Source organism: Heterodontus francisci, chromosome 10, assembly GCF_036365525.1.
Source record: "Heterodontus francisci isolate sHetFra1 chromosome 10, sHetFra1.hap1, whole genome shotgun sequence".
In the NCBI taxonomy this organism is placed as follows: Eukaryota; Metazoa; Chordata; class Chondrichthyes; order Heterodontiformes; family Heterodontidae; genus Heterodontus; species Heterodontus francisci.
Window position 1 is genome coordinate 94,648,930 of NC_090380.1, and position 17,290 is coordinate 94,666,219.

General features: G+C 40.4%; 1 protein-coding gene across 1 annotated transcript; it reads right to left on the reverse strand.

Annotated features, from left to right (window-relative positions):
- Nucleotides 1-13,549: 13,549 nt before the first annotated feature.
- Nucleotides 13,550-14,200, reverse strand: LOC137374218 (oligodendrocyte transcription factor 3-like). Its single transcript, XM_068040005.1, has one exon. It carries the CDS (start codon nt 14,198-14,200, stop codon nt 13,550-13,552), a length of 651 nt encoding a protein of 216 aa, XP_067896106.1.
- Between the last annotated feature and the right edge of the window lie 3,090 nt (nt 14,201-17,290).

Genomic DNA, 17,290 nt, shown 5'->3' on the forward strand with positions numbered 1-17,290 from the left:
AATGACTTGCTGTATAATAGATTTGCAGGTTGTATAAGTTGTTCTATATGACTATGAACAAAACCCTCAATAAAACACCCACTGAACTCAGATGGGCTGCACATGAAAGCTGCTGAGCCGCTGAGAGCTAAGGCAGTGCCAGGATGCTCTGATTCACTGCATGTCCTGTCAATGAATGAGAATTAAACTGTGGTACGCCTTTATGTTTTCATTTTCCACAGTCAAAAATAACAGAGGATGAAAGCTTTCCGCTTGTGTATTCAGAACTGTAATTTTTTTCTCGGCAGTATTGTACTGCTGATAGAGTGTGAAATTAATCAAGGCTGTCTCCAGGCTCCTTTTCAGATGGCTGCCCTCTCTATAAAGGAAGCATGTGGTAATGCAGAGAGAATGTGTTTGTGTCACCACGGTGATAACCTGAACAGCAAGATGCCAAAAAAAGTGGGACACTGTGTAAACCACAGCATTCTGTGTAGCAGTGCTCGGGTGTTACAACTAAGCAGCATAGAGCATGAAAGTTCAGATGCCTAGTGTACAATAGAGCCCTCATTGTACGCGAATGTAACTGACCTCAGTCATCAAGCTTAGCAACACAGAACTGTACAGCAGTATACCTATGACTGTTCACGAGTGGGCCTAATTGTAAAATGAGTGCTAACATTAGGCTATCTTGTTATAGGTCAGGTTATGTGTCTGCAGAGAAGTGACAGGCAGAAGAATAGCTTTAAAAGGGAGCAATTTAAATATCAAACCATACCCATCAGTAAGCTACTTATGGTTACTCACCCAATGCTTGCAGAATGGGCATGCAATTGGCAAATATAAATATGTGTGAGGTGATGCACTTTGTTAGGAGGGACAAGGAGGACACATACGTTTTGGAAACTAAAAGTCGAAATGGAGTAGAGGAACTAAGGATGAAAGGTCATTGACCTGAAACGTTAACTCTGCTTCTCTCATCACAGATGCTGCCAGACCTGCTGAGGATTTCCAGCATTTTCTGTTTTTATTTCAGATTTCCAGCATCTGCAGTATTTTGCCTTTGTGAGGAATCTAGGTGTACAGATACACAAATCACTAAAAGTAGCAACACAGGTTAATAAGGTCATAAAAAAAGAAAACACACCACTGAGATCCATTTCTAGGGGGATAGAATTGAAAAGCAGAAAAGTTATAGAACTTTGTTTAGGCAAGACTTGGTGTACTGTTCTCAATTCTGGTTTCCATATTATAAAAAGGTGTGGAGATATTGCAGCAGGCACAAAAAAGATTTATATGGAGCATACAGGAACTGAGAAATTATACCTATCAAGAAATATTGCACAGGCTGGGGCTGTTTTCTCTAGAAATGACATAAGATAATGAAAATGTTTGATAGGGTCGACATAGAGAAGATATTTTCATTTGTGGTGAGACTAAGACGAAAGGCCATATAAGATTGTCACTAATAAATCCAATCAGGAATTCAAGAGAAACTTCTTCACCCAGAGAGTGGATAGAATGTGGAACATGTTACCATAAGGAGCAGTTAAGGCAAAAAACACAAATACACTTAAGGGAAGCTACATAAAGTCATGAAGGAGAAAGGAATGCTGATAAGTTTGGATGAATAGGGCTGGAAGGAGGCTTGTATGGAATATAAACACCAGCATGAACCAGCTGAACCGAATGGTCTATTTCTTTGCTGTGCACCTTATGTAATTCTATGTTTAAAAAAAATGAGTGTTTTCATGCATTTCTTATTACAGGTAATCTTGCTGATGAACATTGTAGTTTTTGTATTCTTTCATGGAATGTGGGCAGGCTATTTTAGACCTGATAATTTGTGATGAGACAGGACTAATAAATGACCTCATAGTAAAGGATCCTCTAAGCAAGAGTGATCATAACATGTTGGCATTTTACATTCAGTTTGAGGGTGAGAAATTTGGGTCTGAAACTAGTGTCTTAAACTTAAATAAAGGGTCTGAAGACAGAGTTGGAGAAAGTGGACTGGAAAATAATTTAAAAGGTAAGACAGTACAGAAACAATGGCAGACGTTTAGGATATATTTCATAAGTCTCACAAAGATATATTCCATTGAGAAAGAAATACTCTAAGAGAAGGATACACCGTCTGTGGCTAATCGAGCAAGTTAAGGACGCTATCAAATTGAAAGAAAAGGCGTAGAATGCTGCAAAGATTAGTGGTAGGCCAGAAGATTGGGAAAATTTTAGAAACCCTTTAGGGAAGGAAATCTGCTGTCCTTACCTGGTCTGGCCTACGTGTGACTCCAGACCCACAGCAATGTGGTTGACTCTTAAATGCCCTCTGAAATGACCTAGCAAGCCACTCAGTTCAAGGGCAATTAGGGATGGGCAATAAATGCTGTCCTAGCGACGCCCACATCCCACAAATGAATTTTTAAAAATCCTAGCCTCTCACTGTGTGAAGAAGTTTTTCCTCATGTCACTTTTGCTTCTCTTGCTAATCACTTTAAATCTGTGCCCTCTCGTTCTCGATTTTTTCATGAGTGGTAACAATTTTTCCCTACTCAGTCTGTCCAGACCCCTCATGATTTTGAATACCTCTATCAAATCTCCTCTCGTCCTTCTCTTCTCCAAGGGAAACAGTCCCAACTTCTCCAATCTGTCTTCATAACTGAAGTTTCTCATCCCTGGAACCATTCTCATGAATCTTTTCTGCACTCTCTCCTATGCCTTCACATCTTTCCTAAAGTGCGGTGCCCTGAACTGGACGCAATGCTCCAGCTGAGGCTGAACTATTGTCTAATACAAGTTTAACATAACCTCCTTGCTCTTGTACTCTATGCCCCTATTAATAAAGTCCAGGATACTGTATGCTTTATTAACTGCTCTCTCAATCTGCCCTGCCACCTTCAATGACTTATGCACATATACCCTCAGGTTCCTCTGCTGTTGCACCCATTTTAGAGTTGTACCCTTTATGTTATATTGTCTCTCCATGTTCTTCCTACCAAAATGAATGACTTCACATTTCTCCGCAATGAACTTCATCTACCACTTGACTGCCCATTCCAACAACTTGTCATGTCCTTTTGAAGTTCTACACTATCCTCCTCACATTTCACAATTGTTCCAAGTTTCGTATCATCCGCAAAAAGTGTGTTTTTGCCAAATTTCCGGATGATACAAAGATATGTAGGAAAGCAAATTGTGAGGAGGACACAAAGTGTCTGCAAAGAGATATAGATAAGTGAGTGGGCAAAAATTTGGCAGATGGAGTATAATTTGGAAAAATGTGAGCTTAGGTGGGAAGAATAGAAAAGCAGAATATTATTTACATGGAGAGAGACTGCAGAATGCTGTGGTACAGAGGGATCTGGGTGTCCTGGGTGTACATGAATCACAAAATGTTAGCATGCAGGTACAGCAAGTAATTAGGAAGGCAAATGGAGTGTTGGCATTTATTGTAAGGGAGATGGAGTATAAAAGTAGGGAAGTCTTGCTAAAACTGTACAGGGCATTGGTGAATCTGCACCTAGAGTGCTGCATAAGGTTTTGGTCTCCTTACTTAAGTGGGAATATACTGCATTGGGAGCAGTTCAGAGAAGGTTCACTAGGCTGATCCCTGGGATGAAGGGGTTGTCTTATGGGGAAATGTTGAGCAGGTTGGGCCTATACCCATTAGTGTTTAGAATAATGAGAGGTAATCTTATTGAAACATACAAGATTCTGAGGGGAATACTCAGCAAGTCAGGCAGCATCGGTGGAGAGAGAAGCAGAGTTAACGTTTCAGGTCTGTGACCTTTCATCAGAACTGGCAAAGGTCAGAAAAGAATTGGTGTGATAGGGCAGAGGGCAGGAGAGATTAAATAACAAAGCTGTCATGGGACAAAGACCAAGAATGTGTTAATGCTTGTGGTGAAAGACAAAGCATTAGTACAGAGAGAGTGTTAATGGCAGAATATTGTTATTCTGAAACATGCCTCATAGTTCTAGATTCCCCCATGAGGGTACTATGTACCCTGCCAAGCCCCCTCAGAATCTTAATAAAACCAAAATACTGCAGATGCTGGAAATCTGAAATAAAATGAAATAATTCCTCTTGGGGGAATCGAGAACTAGGAGGCACATTTCAGAATAAGGAGTCTCCCTTTTAAGATGGAGATGAGGAGGAATGTCTTCTCTCAGAGGGTCATTAATCTATGGAATTCTCTTCCCCATAGAGCAGTGAATGCTGGATCATTGAATATATTCAAGGCTGCATTAGATAGATCTTCGATCTACACGGAGTCAAGGGTCATGGGGACAGGCAGGAAAGTAGAGTTAAGGCCACAATCGGATCAGTCATGATCTTATTGAATGGTGGAGCAGGCTCAAGGGACCAAATAGCCCACTCCTGCTCCTGTTTCTAATGTTCTTATTCTTATGACCTCCAGATAGGCTGCCATATTTGACAGCAGTACTTATTACAAAATTGTGTTGGATTAATTTGTCTTTTGTCATTGTTGTTAATTGTAATTTTCAATTAAATAGGACATATAAACAGGAATTGTAATATTCTACACGGAAGTCTTCATTTCAGACAAATTTACAACCTTGCTAGTTTACAACATACAATGTAACTTGGATGTCATAAATTCATCCTCCCCGCCACCCCCCCCCCCCACCCACCCCCCGTAGTCTGAAAGATAAATTGCTTTCCTGCTGGCACAGTTTTACTCTGCTTGTTTTATAGTGTCTTACAGTTTTATAGTGTTATTTCTGTTTTGTTTTGTGGGGATACATTTTTTAAGTTGTTTCTTCCTCCATATGGTACTCCCAGTACTTCATATGTGGGGTCAAGAGGACTGGAAATCGACCTATGCCTTAGCCTTCAGCTAAGCTGCTCAGAAGATGCCAATAGGAGATTTATCAGAGCTGCTTAGGAAGGACCCTTTGGCAGGTCTATGATTTTCTCTCCTTCCCCATGCAATAACCTATACTCAGCCCTTCCTTATGGCAGCATCATGGAAACCAGCAATTCACTCCCGTGAGGACAGTGATCAGGCATAAACCCACAAACCACCATTCTGTAGCATATTAGTGCTCTGCTAGCATTTATAACATATTGAAGTGGCATTTGCCCCATACTGGTAAATGCTTCAGAAAATGATACGAAACTGTTTCCAATTTTGACTTCAATTATTAGTGCTATGACATCCAAGTTATATAGTACAATGCAAACTGAAAAGTTTCTGAATTTGGCTGAAGTGTTGACTTCACTGTAGAATAGAACAATCCCCAGTGCATTCCAATATGGGCCACCCTAAAGAAAAGAACCACATTTTTGTTGGTTTCATTCTACCTTACCTCCAGATTAATTACATTAGAGTTGGAAATTATTTGGGTTCCAGGTTGCAAAATGATGGGATGACATAAATGAATGGTTGAGTGATGCATTAAGGGACAGTCTATGCATGCACTCTAATTGTTTTAAATTTTAGCAGAGCCAGTCTGTCCAAAGTGTTCAGTAATTGGAACAACTGGAACAGAACTGGAACCATTCCAAGTTTCTGTTCTCAGCACCATAAACCAATATGCTGGAACCCATGTAAACCTCCTTAGGCTGTATGCACCAAAAAAATGTTTTTGCTATGTAATGCAAATGTACATTGCATATAAAATTGAAAGGCAAGAGATGAGGCACCTCATGTTCTGTATTGAAGGACCTCTATTGCACTTTCTGAAATGTCAAATTTGAACTATTTTGTAATGTATTTTTTACAAATTTTTATGAATAAAGTATATTTTTGGAAAAGAAAATCAATGGTATAAGCAAATCTCTCTTTGACTAGTAGACGAGTTTCCCATTTTGTGCTTTAATCCACATTTACAAATATGATGTGAATGACCCTGGAGTAGAATGTAAATAAGACCACACACAAATTATATTGAAATTGAAATGGATTCATGAGAACAGAGTAAGACTGGCTAGTTAGTGCGAATTCTCAATTAGATTGAGATTGCTATTTTAAAGACACAAGGTAAGCACTAACTGCAGTGCTTAATAATTGCGGTAACCAATTGAAGTACAAAATACTATTTTGACATTGGGCCAATAGAGTGACATTAAACAAAAACCAATACTACTGGAACAAATACAACAATGCATCCTGAACCTATGGACAGTGAATTTGGACATGCCCAGGAGTACACCCATCAAGAGTTCTAATCTACTCAGCCTTTGCACACCAGGTGCCCAAAGATAAAGAATGCAGATGAACAATGTGGCCAGAAATTGAGAAGGAGCCCCTTTACATGATGGGAGAGAGCTGCACCTTCTGGCATTCTGCATAAATGTGGAAGACTAATTCATCTCGGTTGCAAAATAGGGATGTGTCAGAGAAGCAGCTCAAATATTTATTTGACATCACTGCACCCTGTCTGACTCTCCACTGTAGGACCCCAGAAGCACCATGAAGAATCCCTAAATACAGGGCTTTACGCTGGGGATGTTTGTCCTTGCCAGTAAACAGGATGTTCCACCAAGTTGTGTCAGACTGGAAGACAAAGATGAAGAAGTGGACAGTGTGTCTTAGTAAGGAATAGATGAAATGCGTCTGCATAGGATGGAAGTGTATCGAGGGAATTTGTTAAGCCTTAACCTGTGATGGGCATTTAACATCTCCAGCAATATTTATGCTACCCTGTTACATTCCTGACTTCACAGCAAGGGCTTGACTCTCTCTCTCTCTCTCTCTTGGCCACATGCTGCCAAATCTGGGCACATGCAGCTAAGAGTAATGGAGGAGTAGCACAGCAAGAGCTACCATCTCAGTCAGAAGAAAGTCCCTGCTGAGAGACCCCTAGCCAGGATATGCATTGGACTGACTGTCCAATGTCCAATGCATGTTTTGCATTCCAGACTTTTACTAGCTCCCAGATAATTTGGGCAAAGACATCTTCACAGGCACATATTAAAAAGTCTGCCTGTTATAATTCAGGTCATGCAGATAGTGGAAGAAAAATGTTGCCAGCACACACCATTTCATTGGGTCCTGAATGCACAAGCACTGCTGCAAGGTCTGTTCCTTTATTATTAGCGCTGTTTTGGACGGGTGGTAAGTGGTATGATGGCTTTCACTTTTCACCTCCCAAACTGCAATCGTGTTTTGTTAAAAATGGTATGTTAGTCCCTGAGTGTTTTTAGGGTCAAATAAATAGACAAAGGATAGGTTTTATGGTAGGTTAAAAAAGATAACTATTTATTTTTAAACAGTTCCTGAAATGGTTGCAATTTCACCCACACACACATTCACACGCAAACACATGTACACAAGAATAGATAGAGAGAGAAAAGGATAGGATGCAGTTAATGTCTAAGGTGATGTAAGAGTTCATGGTTTACAGTAAACTGTTGAACCTTCTTGGGAGGAAAGTCTTTTTAAAAGGTGCAGGCCAGGATGTTTGCTGTCTTGAACTTGCTGAGGTGTTGCAGAGTTCTAATGGTTAAAACTGAGCCCAAAGTTGGTGGTGTGAATTTGGGTTTACCTTCACAGATGGAGAGTCTCAAAGTAATTTTGCAATGTTTGTTCTGTAGTGGCTGTTCAAGTTGTTGTTCAGCAGGGTTTTTCTTGCTTAACTGGATCTCATTTGGCTGGAAAACTGGTTTTCTGTGGTCTTGGCTTGATCTCCCACCAGCCGCCCCCCCCCCCTCCCCCCTCTCTAGAGGGCTATCTTTTAAGGTAAAAATCCATCATATTTGACTTTCTGTTCGGTGACACATGCCCTTTCCACTGGTGTGACCACAACAATGGACCTGGATATGGAAACCATGGCTATCTATTGACGTGTGCATGGGGACCATCTGTTATAATGGTGCTGCTTCACTCATTCATTTGGTTTGGGCTGTGAGTCAGTCGGTCACCAGAACCTTTTGTTAGTTAATTCATGTAGCTATGAGTCATCAATATGTAGTGGTGCTCCTTTCAATTTCAATGGGTTCTCCCAGAGCTATTTCAGACAAGGTTAATGAGTTTCATCCTCAACAGGTGGAGGTGTGTATTGTCATTATAGGAGGGGTCACCTGACTGCTACTCCATTTTGTCTGTGGTACAAGTGTCCATGTTCTTGTGGTTCAGTTTAACTGTTGACTTTATTTTCATAATTCTCCAATTCATTGTTTATTTCATCACGGCTCCTTCCAAGCACGATAACATATAATGAAGTTCCCACCTGGTCCAGGCAGGAATTTTCTCTACACACCCATGGAAATTCACAAAATGTTTTAAAGGACACCCAGCATTTTAGATATCAGTCCCTTTTTCTAATCCTTAATGCCGCATGAATTGGTGGACTACAAGGTTACTGACAGAAAAATCTCCCCCCATTATATCAAAAATTGCTAAACAAAAATTTCTTATTTAATGACTTGTAATTATGTACCAGGCCTGTACATTTCCTTAAGCAAGTCCAATATATGATCATCCACACCCTCCTTTCCATAGAACCACGTCTACTACATCTTATTAGACTATATTTGTCTCGGAGCTTCATTGTTCCATCCTTCTGAGTGCTCTTTGATATTTTACCCAATTCAAAATTATTTTTGCTTTTTAAAATTTTCTGGAACTCTTCCTCTTTCCAGTGAGTCACTAAAAATGTCTGACTGAATGTGATCGATCTCTTCCAGCTCCCAAGGGCGTACATAAGTGTGCATTTCATCTATACTGGGGCCCTGTCTTTTTCGTGCTCCCAATATGCCCATTACATCCTTATTTGCAATTTCGAACACTCCTAACAGTTCTAATGAAAGGTCACAGACCTGAAACATTAACTTTGCTTCTCTCTCCACAGATGCTGCCAGACTTGTTGAGTATTTCCAGCACTTTTTCTTTTGTTTCAGATTTCAAGCATCTGCAGTATTTTGCTTTTAGTTCCTCCATTCTCCCCCTGGGAAAGTAGTCCATGGTTTACTCCATGATCACTGGTACAAAGAGGGTTTTCCCGCTCATCCCTGTAACATCGATGGAAAATTAGCCCAAATCGCAAAGAAACGGTTTCCAAAGATCTTGCACCGAAATTACCGCGGGCAGTCAAGAGAACTCCGACGGAAATTACTGGTGCAAGAATTTGTTTCGGATATTCCCACCACTTGGATACTTGGCATTGTGTTATCCTCGGGATCCCTAAGGACTCCTATTCCTTTTTGGCCATCTGCTTGCACTGGGAAATACTTGAGAACTGCCTGAATAGTCAGCATCTATTTCCTTTCTCTCGCCATGGAAAAGATCTAGGCTCTGCTTTAACACATTATGGCTGAATGCAAGATCAGGAAAGCAGAATGCGGAGTACGAGTTCCGGGTGCTTGAGTTATCGCGAAGTGCTTGCTGGAAAACAGAAAGCATTTACTGTATTAATAATGTGCAGGAGGAATTATTTACCTGACAATTGATAGTGCATAATGATCACTGATTGAATATTTTTAGAAACATACTACCAAAAGCAAAACTATTATAACCTGAGTTATTTGGAGACATTCCGTGTTCTTGAGTCTTTCTCATATGTAGACAAAAGGAATCCACCGGCTTTTTGTCCACATGCTGGCTAGAGTGAAATGTTGGAGCAGGATGTGATTCTACTGTGTCATACTTCAATAGATTGTTCTCAAGTGCTGTCTCTAAATTTTACAATCTTTGTGCTTATATGTTATATCCACCCTCTTTGTTCGTTCATGCATTAATTCAGCAATTTTCTTTGATTTCATATCTGGGAGAGTTGATGCATTACCTGTCACTACTTGCACTTTGATGAATAAACCATTCTAATAGACACCTTTGTAAATCTGGATTATCTCTCCATCAATCTAATGATTTACAGTTGTAGGGTTGACATTTAATATCAATACACTGTAGCTGGTTTGAGAACATTAGTATTTAGTGCAATGTAAATTAATGCAAACTGTAGCTGTTTGGGTGTTATTGTTATGTATCTCACGTATGCGTTTTACCATTGAATGCAGTGGAACTGAATTGATGTGGTTGAACATATGATACTTGATTAGAGCACACATTGCAACACAAGAACGAAGGGAATGGAAATACCATTCAGCGTCTAGCTTAGATTTTCGTTCACGCATGATCTGACCATTTTTTTCATCTCTTCCGCACCAACTCTATATCCCCTTGCTGAATCTGGAATCTCCCTCATTCTCTTTTGACTACATTTACTGTGCATGCCTGTTCTTAAAGCAACAGATCAAAATATGAAGATGTTGCTCCACAATATGCTTTAGTTCATTGTCACGTCCCTAGGTTCTACAAAACTTCTTTACATTCATTTTACTAATTCATTTCATTACTTGAAAAACTTCTTTATCTTTTTAACCAGTGAGGTCAGGTTTTTTTATGAACCACTTCCATATTTTAGTAAACTAAAACTTGGGGTCCTCTGCTTTTATTCTCTGAATATTTTGCACTGTACGTACTTAGTAAGTATGGTGACCGAAAGAGAACATACATCGCCACTACAACGACTATAGGTGCAGGTATTCAAACATTCTCTTCGGATTCACAGCCACAGTTGTACATTATGTGACGGCGTTCTCAGTTTGGTCAGCTGTCATGGGTGAGTACTGTATTTGACAAATGGGTAGTTAAATTGGCTCTTAGATATATCAGTGGGTCTGGTTGTAATGTCTTTGGATAGATGTAAAACCAGCCATCAACCCAATTCAATATCAATTGAATTTGATTCCTCGCCTCTTTACACGCCACCTCATGCCCCTAAGCAGGATGTGATTTGGATGATTGTATCACATTGATGCCCAATGCATGTTCCGCATTGTGGCAGGCAATACAAGACGGATGTTTATATGAGTCTAATTCTAATCACTGTGATACGCAGCTGCATGGAAACTGACAGCGTGGGTGTTTGTGCTTCGCAGTAAGAACAGTCAACAAATGTGCAGTGTTTGCATGGTGCATTTTAATGTGGAACAGCTGAAATCTGGTACAACACTGAATTAGCAGCTGTCGTGTAAATGAAGCTATAGATAACTTATTAGGGTATTTACTTGAGAAACAAAGGTGGCTATGGAAGCAGTGAGATGTATCATTATATGTTAACGTGGTTCTGCATGTCGCGTACTTACACTGATATTAAGTTAGCTTCCAGTATATGATCTGCATGTCCCTGGGTGACTTGCATTAAATATTTGTCTGTGATATTGTCTTCTACTCGGGGTTAAAGAATAGGAAATCCGAAGAAAATATTTATCAAGCTCAACGTGAATTGTGCAGCACGTCTTGCAAGTAATTATTTATTTAAGTGAGAAGGGAGGGTGTGACACCAAATTATGTTAAACAACTTGTCCTTAAGATACAACTGCATCTGAAAAAAATTGTTTCAAGCAATGCCATTATTTTCAAACTGACTCTGTACTGTCTGATGCAGAAGGTTTTGTCAAATTTAGAGCTCTGTATGGCACAATAATGAAAATCCCAACTTGCCCAAATAGTGGTGTTTTTTTTAAGTCCTACGAACATTTGCTCGCATTTCTGAAGATGTTCGTGCGCGTTTTTCACACTGTGGATTATTTCAAATAGATCAGGTGTCAACGCTGAACATTCACGGGAAATGACCGCGTATACAAATATACATTTGAGTATTCTTAACCCCCTCCCCCTCCCCCCTTTGCTCCTTATTCCACGTGAAACTGGCAATGTGCAATGTTTATAGTGAGATTCTCACCGTCTACTTACGTGGGATGTGTCAATCAGAGAGGACGAGGTGCATGGTGAGATAATCACGCAGACACAAGCATGAGATGTTCTCATCTCTGACAACAGCGAGCCTCATCTACCCATTGTAAACAGATGTTGTGCATTTCTGTTTACAAACATTATTAAAGCCGTGAGAAGAACGGACCTGATGGTGACCCTCCTCCCAGTTTCATAGTTTTGCACCGCCAGTTGATTTCAGTAGATGTACTTTGCTATTTCTTGTTTACATTATAAGGCACCTATCTACCATAGGCTAACACTTGATTGGCCTTGAATTACGAAAAGAATCCGAGATATATTACTGTGATAAAAAAAATTGCCATTAATTTTCAGCTAATGTTTGACGCAACGCTCTGGGCTGCTGGAGTTTCTTTTTTAAAGTTTCTATCTTCACGCAAAATCATGGTGTTACGAGAAAAGAGCAACTTTTGGTTCAGACTGCCCCAATACTAATCGTTTTTAACGATCTCATGTAATATACTATTTCGATAGGTCTGCAGAACCATTCAAATAATGATTTTGCGGCATTCTCAAAATTATTGGAAAAATAATCTTTCCAAAATACAGCACAATGATCTTTAGCTTCAAGTGAAATGCAACTGCTCATAATTTCCAGTGTGTGAGAAACAACGCGTAATATTTTACACACGAGTTCACATACAAATAGATAAGAAATGAAACCACTGGGTTAGAATGTTTCGTGGATGTTCCAGCAATTGCTTTCGATGTTAATTTAGCTCCAAGTACAGAGTGTTGCTTTCAATTAATGAAGTTTCTGATTAATAGTTATTTACACCGGAACTCATTTAATGGTTATTCTCCTTCTGTATATTTAATGGCAATTCCATAGAGTATTGACTGAAAGCAAACTCTGGAACATTAACTACTAAAAGCAAATTCTTTAATGAACTGATCAGCTTGTAACAGGGAATGATGCCCCAATACAGGCACCAGCTGAAGCACTCCCGAAATCTGAAATAAAAACACAGCAGGTCAGTTCGTCCTGAATAAATTCACTTACAGATAACATACCACTACAATGGAGAAGCATCATAAGGAGATCAATGCTTCACTGCAATGCGCATGAAGGGTAGAAACGCGCGAAACAAACGCGCGAAATGACATGATAGCTCCAACTGTGCATATCAAAACATTTATTGCATATATATAACTGTACAATACATTTATTACATGTAATTAGATTATAACAATTGTCAACAAAACAACAGTCACTAATCAGTAACGGTTCAGTTCTCAAGAGTTATTTTAAAAAAATTATTTGAGATCGGGTATAAAACAAGGAGTGGTGTTGCTAAAACATTGACAATAAATAGCATAACAATTGTTAAGTAAAGCTCAAAGTTTTGTAAAGACGTAGTTATTCGGTAATTAGAATGAAACAATGTTTTATTATATAAACGAAGCAAATAGACCACTTGGCTCTTTCTGTCTCATCAGACTGACTACACACAAAGAACCGTAAAGTCTGTTGCCTACATTGTGAAGACTATCAGTGATTAAGTACCGCAGGGAGATATTCAGACTGGAAAACTATCCATATATTCCTTCATTAATCCTAAAACAATAAGTAGCTTTGGCCATACATCAATGAGATCCTAATCCTAATCCACCTTCTAACCCTAAGCATTAATGTCAATAGTGAAATTCGGCAAATAGTGCTTACAATGTAGAAAAAATAGCATTCTAGCTCAGATTCGTACACGTCTATTTTTTTAAATCATTCGTACACTTTTTTTTTACAATATTCGTAACAATTGGAGTAATGTCCTAGTGCGGTGTTTGTACGGTGACTTCCAGCATCACTTGGGAAACCTCGTCTGGTGACTGGGCGCATTGAGACTGGAGGGAATGCAGTGGAACCGACAGGCAGCACAAGCGCAGGGAGAACCGGGCCACTGCTGGAAACAAGGCTGATCGTCCGGAGTCAAAGGGCACTTCATGGTCGGGGACGAGTGCCTGGGGCTGCCTAGGGTCAAGAGCGACGGAGCGGCTCCCAGCAGCAGCGAGCCCCCGGCTGTTAGCACGGGCAGCTGGCCCAGTCGGGATGCCGAGCCGCTCCTGCCGTACATCTCGCTGATCAGTCTCTTCATCTCTTCCAGGGAGCTGGTCAGCATCAGGATGTAGTTCCTGGCCAGCAGCAGAGTGGCGATTTTAGACAGTTTCCGCACCGACGGTCCATGGGCGTAAGGCATCACTTCCCGCAGGGCGTCCATAGCCACGTTCAGGTCATGCATCCTCTTGCGCTCTCTGCTGTTGATCTTCTTCCTCAGTAGGAACTGTTCGTCCTCGGAAAGATCCTTCTTACTCCTGGATTTGGCTGATGGGGTGGGACTGGGCGATTCGTCGGGAGAATGTGACCGGTCGCTGGGGTCGACCTTGTGAGGGATGTTGTACAGGGTGGAAGTGACCAGGAGCAGCTCGTTTGGGGGCGACTTCAGCAACTCGCTCATGGTCTGAAGCCCAGAGTCAATTTCGGGAATGATGAATAAATAAACAAACAAATAAGCAAATGCTTTGCTCTCAGGTTTTGGAATTGCCTTTCTCCTCCGATCCTCGTGAGCAACAAAGATGTAACCCGGGGATTTGGAAGTTCTCTTGCTGGGAATTGCAGACTTCTCTGTTCAATGTCTGAACGTCTCTGCAGGAGTTCAGCGACAGTCGGACCTAAAAATGAACCTGGAAACGACGAAAGAGTGAAGGTATTTATCAGGGAATGGACGAACTCCAGCCAATTGCGTGTGGGGCCTCAGCAGCTGGTGAACGCTATTGGTGCAAGGCTTTTTCAATAGAAAGTCTCACAAGTTCGCCCCCCCCCCCCCCCGCCCCCCGCGTGTCTCTGGATATCTTTATTTATCTTTTTTCACAGTTAAAGCCCTTTTAAATGTTTGCTGCGCTATTGCGAGATCTCTTCGATGCTCTTCCTCCTTACTGTGTGCCTTTTTTCAAATTCTTATCCCTCTTTTATTGCCTTGTTCTTTCTGCATCCCCTTTTATGTAATTTCACATTCCACTTACCTTTCATTGCCCCTTGCTTTTGATTCAAAGCCTCCAAAATCATCTTTGCTGTGACCTAGTTTATTAAATATTAAACTATATTATCAAATTGATATTTACATTTCATTTCATTTATACGAACGGCACAATTCCAGATTCTGTGCATTAGAATTGCTGGCGTGTATAGCAGGTTAATTAACACATCAGCAGGAAACAGGCGTTTTTAATTTTTGTTCCTGCAAAGCTACTTTGCTACTGGATATTCCAATGTCAATGTGCATGGAGATTACATGAACCTTCATTGAAAGCAGCGCAGGCGAATACATGTCGGGTGCTGCTGTTGTCTCATCCTTTTGAAATGCAGAAAGGTACAACGTGAAAACTTGTATTCAAGGACATGATGATAGACGAAAGCACACTGGGAACTAATGAGAAAAATCTCTACATAACTCCAAATGTGTCACAAACTAATAAATTAGTATCGTTTTAAGTTAAAATATATCGATTTTAGTTATTAAACGGTTACCCGTATCACTTGTGTAGAAATTTCTGTAGAACGGGACACTTTGAAATATTGTATATACTATATATATTATCTACAATATTATATATTGTAATAAATATTTTGAGCTCTTGTTTGATTTAAAGAGAACAGGTGAGGCACTTCAAAAAGTTTTTTTTAAAGCTGTAACGTGTGCTAATTACACAAAAGCAAAATACCGAGGAAGTTGAAATCTAAAATAAAAATTGAAATGCTGGAAACACTCAGCAGGTCAGGCATATCTGTGGAGAGAGAAACCGAGTTAAAGTTTCACTTCAACGACCTTTTATCAGCATTAATAATCACATAGAGGGTCATTAGGAAAGTACAGAGGAAGAATCTTCACAACTTGCGGCTACTTGTATCGTGATGGGAGCTGAAGATTCTGAGTATTTCATCATTTAAAAATGATATAACGTTCGGCAACAATATTAGTTCTTGCAAAAGTCTCAGTGATTCCGCCCCTCCCCCCCCCCCCCCCCCCCCCCGGCACCACCACAAAGTGACTGACCCGACTGAGCAAAGCTCACAACTCACTCAATACATGAACTCACCGCCAACTCCCTGGGACGTGCTGGCGAAATTAAACACGCACACAAACAGAAGCTCAAGTGATTCAACATGATGTTTCTGGGTCTTAGTGATCTTTTTGTCGGAGATCCGAAAAAAAAAACATCCTTGCCACAATGGATGAAATGAAATTAATGACAGTAATTTACAGTATGTTGTCATGATAGTAGTTTCACCCTTTTTACCGGTAGAGCTTGTTTAAAAACACGAATGAAAGGGGAAAGTGTACCTTTATATTTAAATATCCTCCGCAGCATCAGGAACCATTTGGTTATCGATCTTTAAGGTTGCGTTGCTTTATTAATTGTATGTGAAATCAGAGCCCGCGGCAGCACAGGCTAAAATGAAGAGAAACATCGGCTTTCAGCCCTCGAGCAGCCTGCCAAAGGGACCGATAACGTCTTCCTTGTGAAATATTGAACTAAAACATGAACGCGGTAAGTGACCCGTGATCGTCCTTAAGGTTAGTTGAAAATAACCCTGCTAAATGCACATCGAAGGAGCGTTTGGTCTCTGTGACAGCGACATCCTAAAAGCACAAACCAGATCGCTACGCCAGGTGCAAAGAATTGGTTGAGTAAAGCAGAGTTTGGCAGTGCAGGTAACCATCACCTGAGCTTATTATTATCCAAAATATTGCATGTACAGTATAGAAATACGCCACAGTGAATTAATAGTATATAGAACAACCGGCGTTAGAAAAGACATCCGATCTTTTATAAATTGACCATCGACTCTATTCCAATTTATAAAAACACAAAGAAGTGGCATGGCACCCATGACGCTTTTTATTTAAGCCGTGTTAATTTATAACACTCACAGCCGCTGTTTATTTCTGAGTAAACGGGACAACTGGCAGGCAAAGAGCGCGTTTCAGTCAACTTGAAAAGATTCCCGCTTTCTCATTTTGAGATAAGCCGTCTCCAATGTTGGGCGCATTTAACCTGAAAAACAAGCCTTTGAAAGGCACAGAAGAGCGAGTGTACTGAGAGGAAACAAAGGTGCCAGTGAAGTCACTTCCCCGCATTGGGTCCAGCCATCCGCTTTCTCCATGTCCCCATTGAAGGGACAGAATGCCACAGGAAGATGGAGAATTAAAGGGAACAAACCATCAATGCGCTGTCAGAGGAGAAGAGGGGGCAGTACATGAGCGGATATCTGTTCCACTTTCTCTCCCCGTCTGCCTCACAAAAGAGGCTTCTGATGAATTATGGAATACTTCGACACCAGGAAAGGTGACTTCGGAAGATGCCAAATAAAAATGAGAAAAAAGAGGAAAAAATATCGTTTTGAAAAAAAAAACTGAGATTACTTTTGGGGAGGAAACTCCCGTAAAGAAACTAAGAAACAAACTAAATAGAAATGTATGTAAGTAAGCAAATAAATACACTTAGATAATCTCCACTGTGGGTGGTAAATCCGTATTTCAATTGCT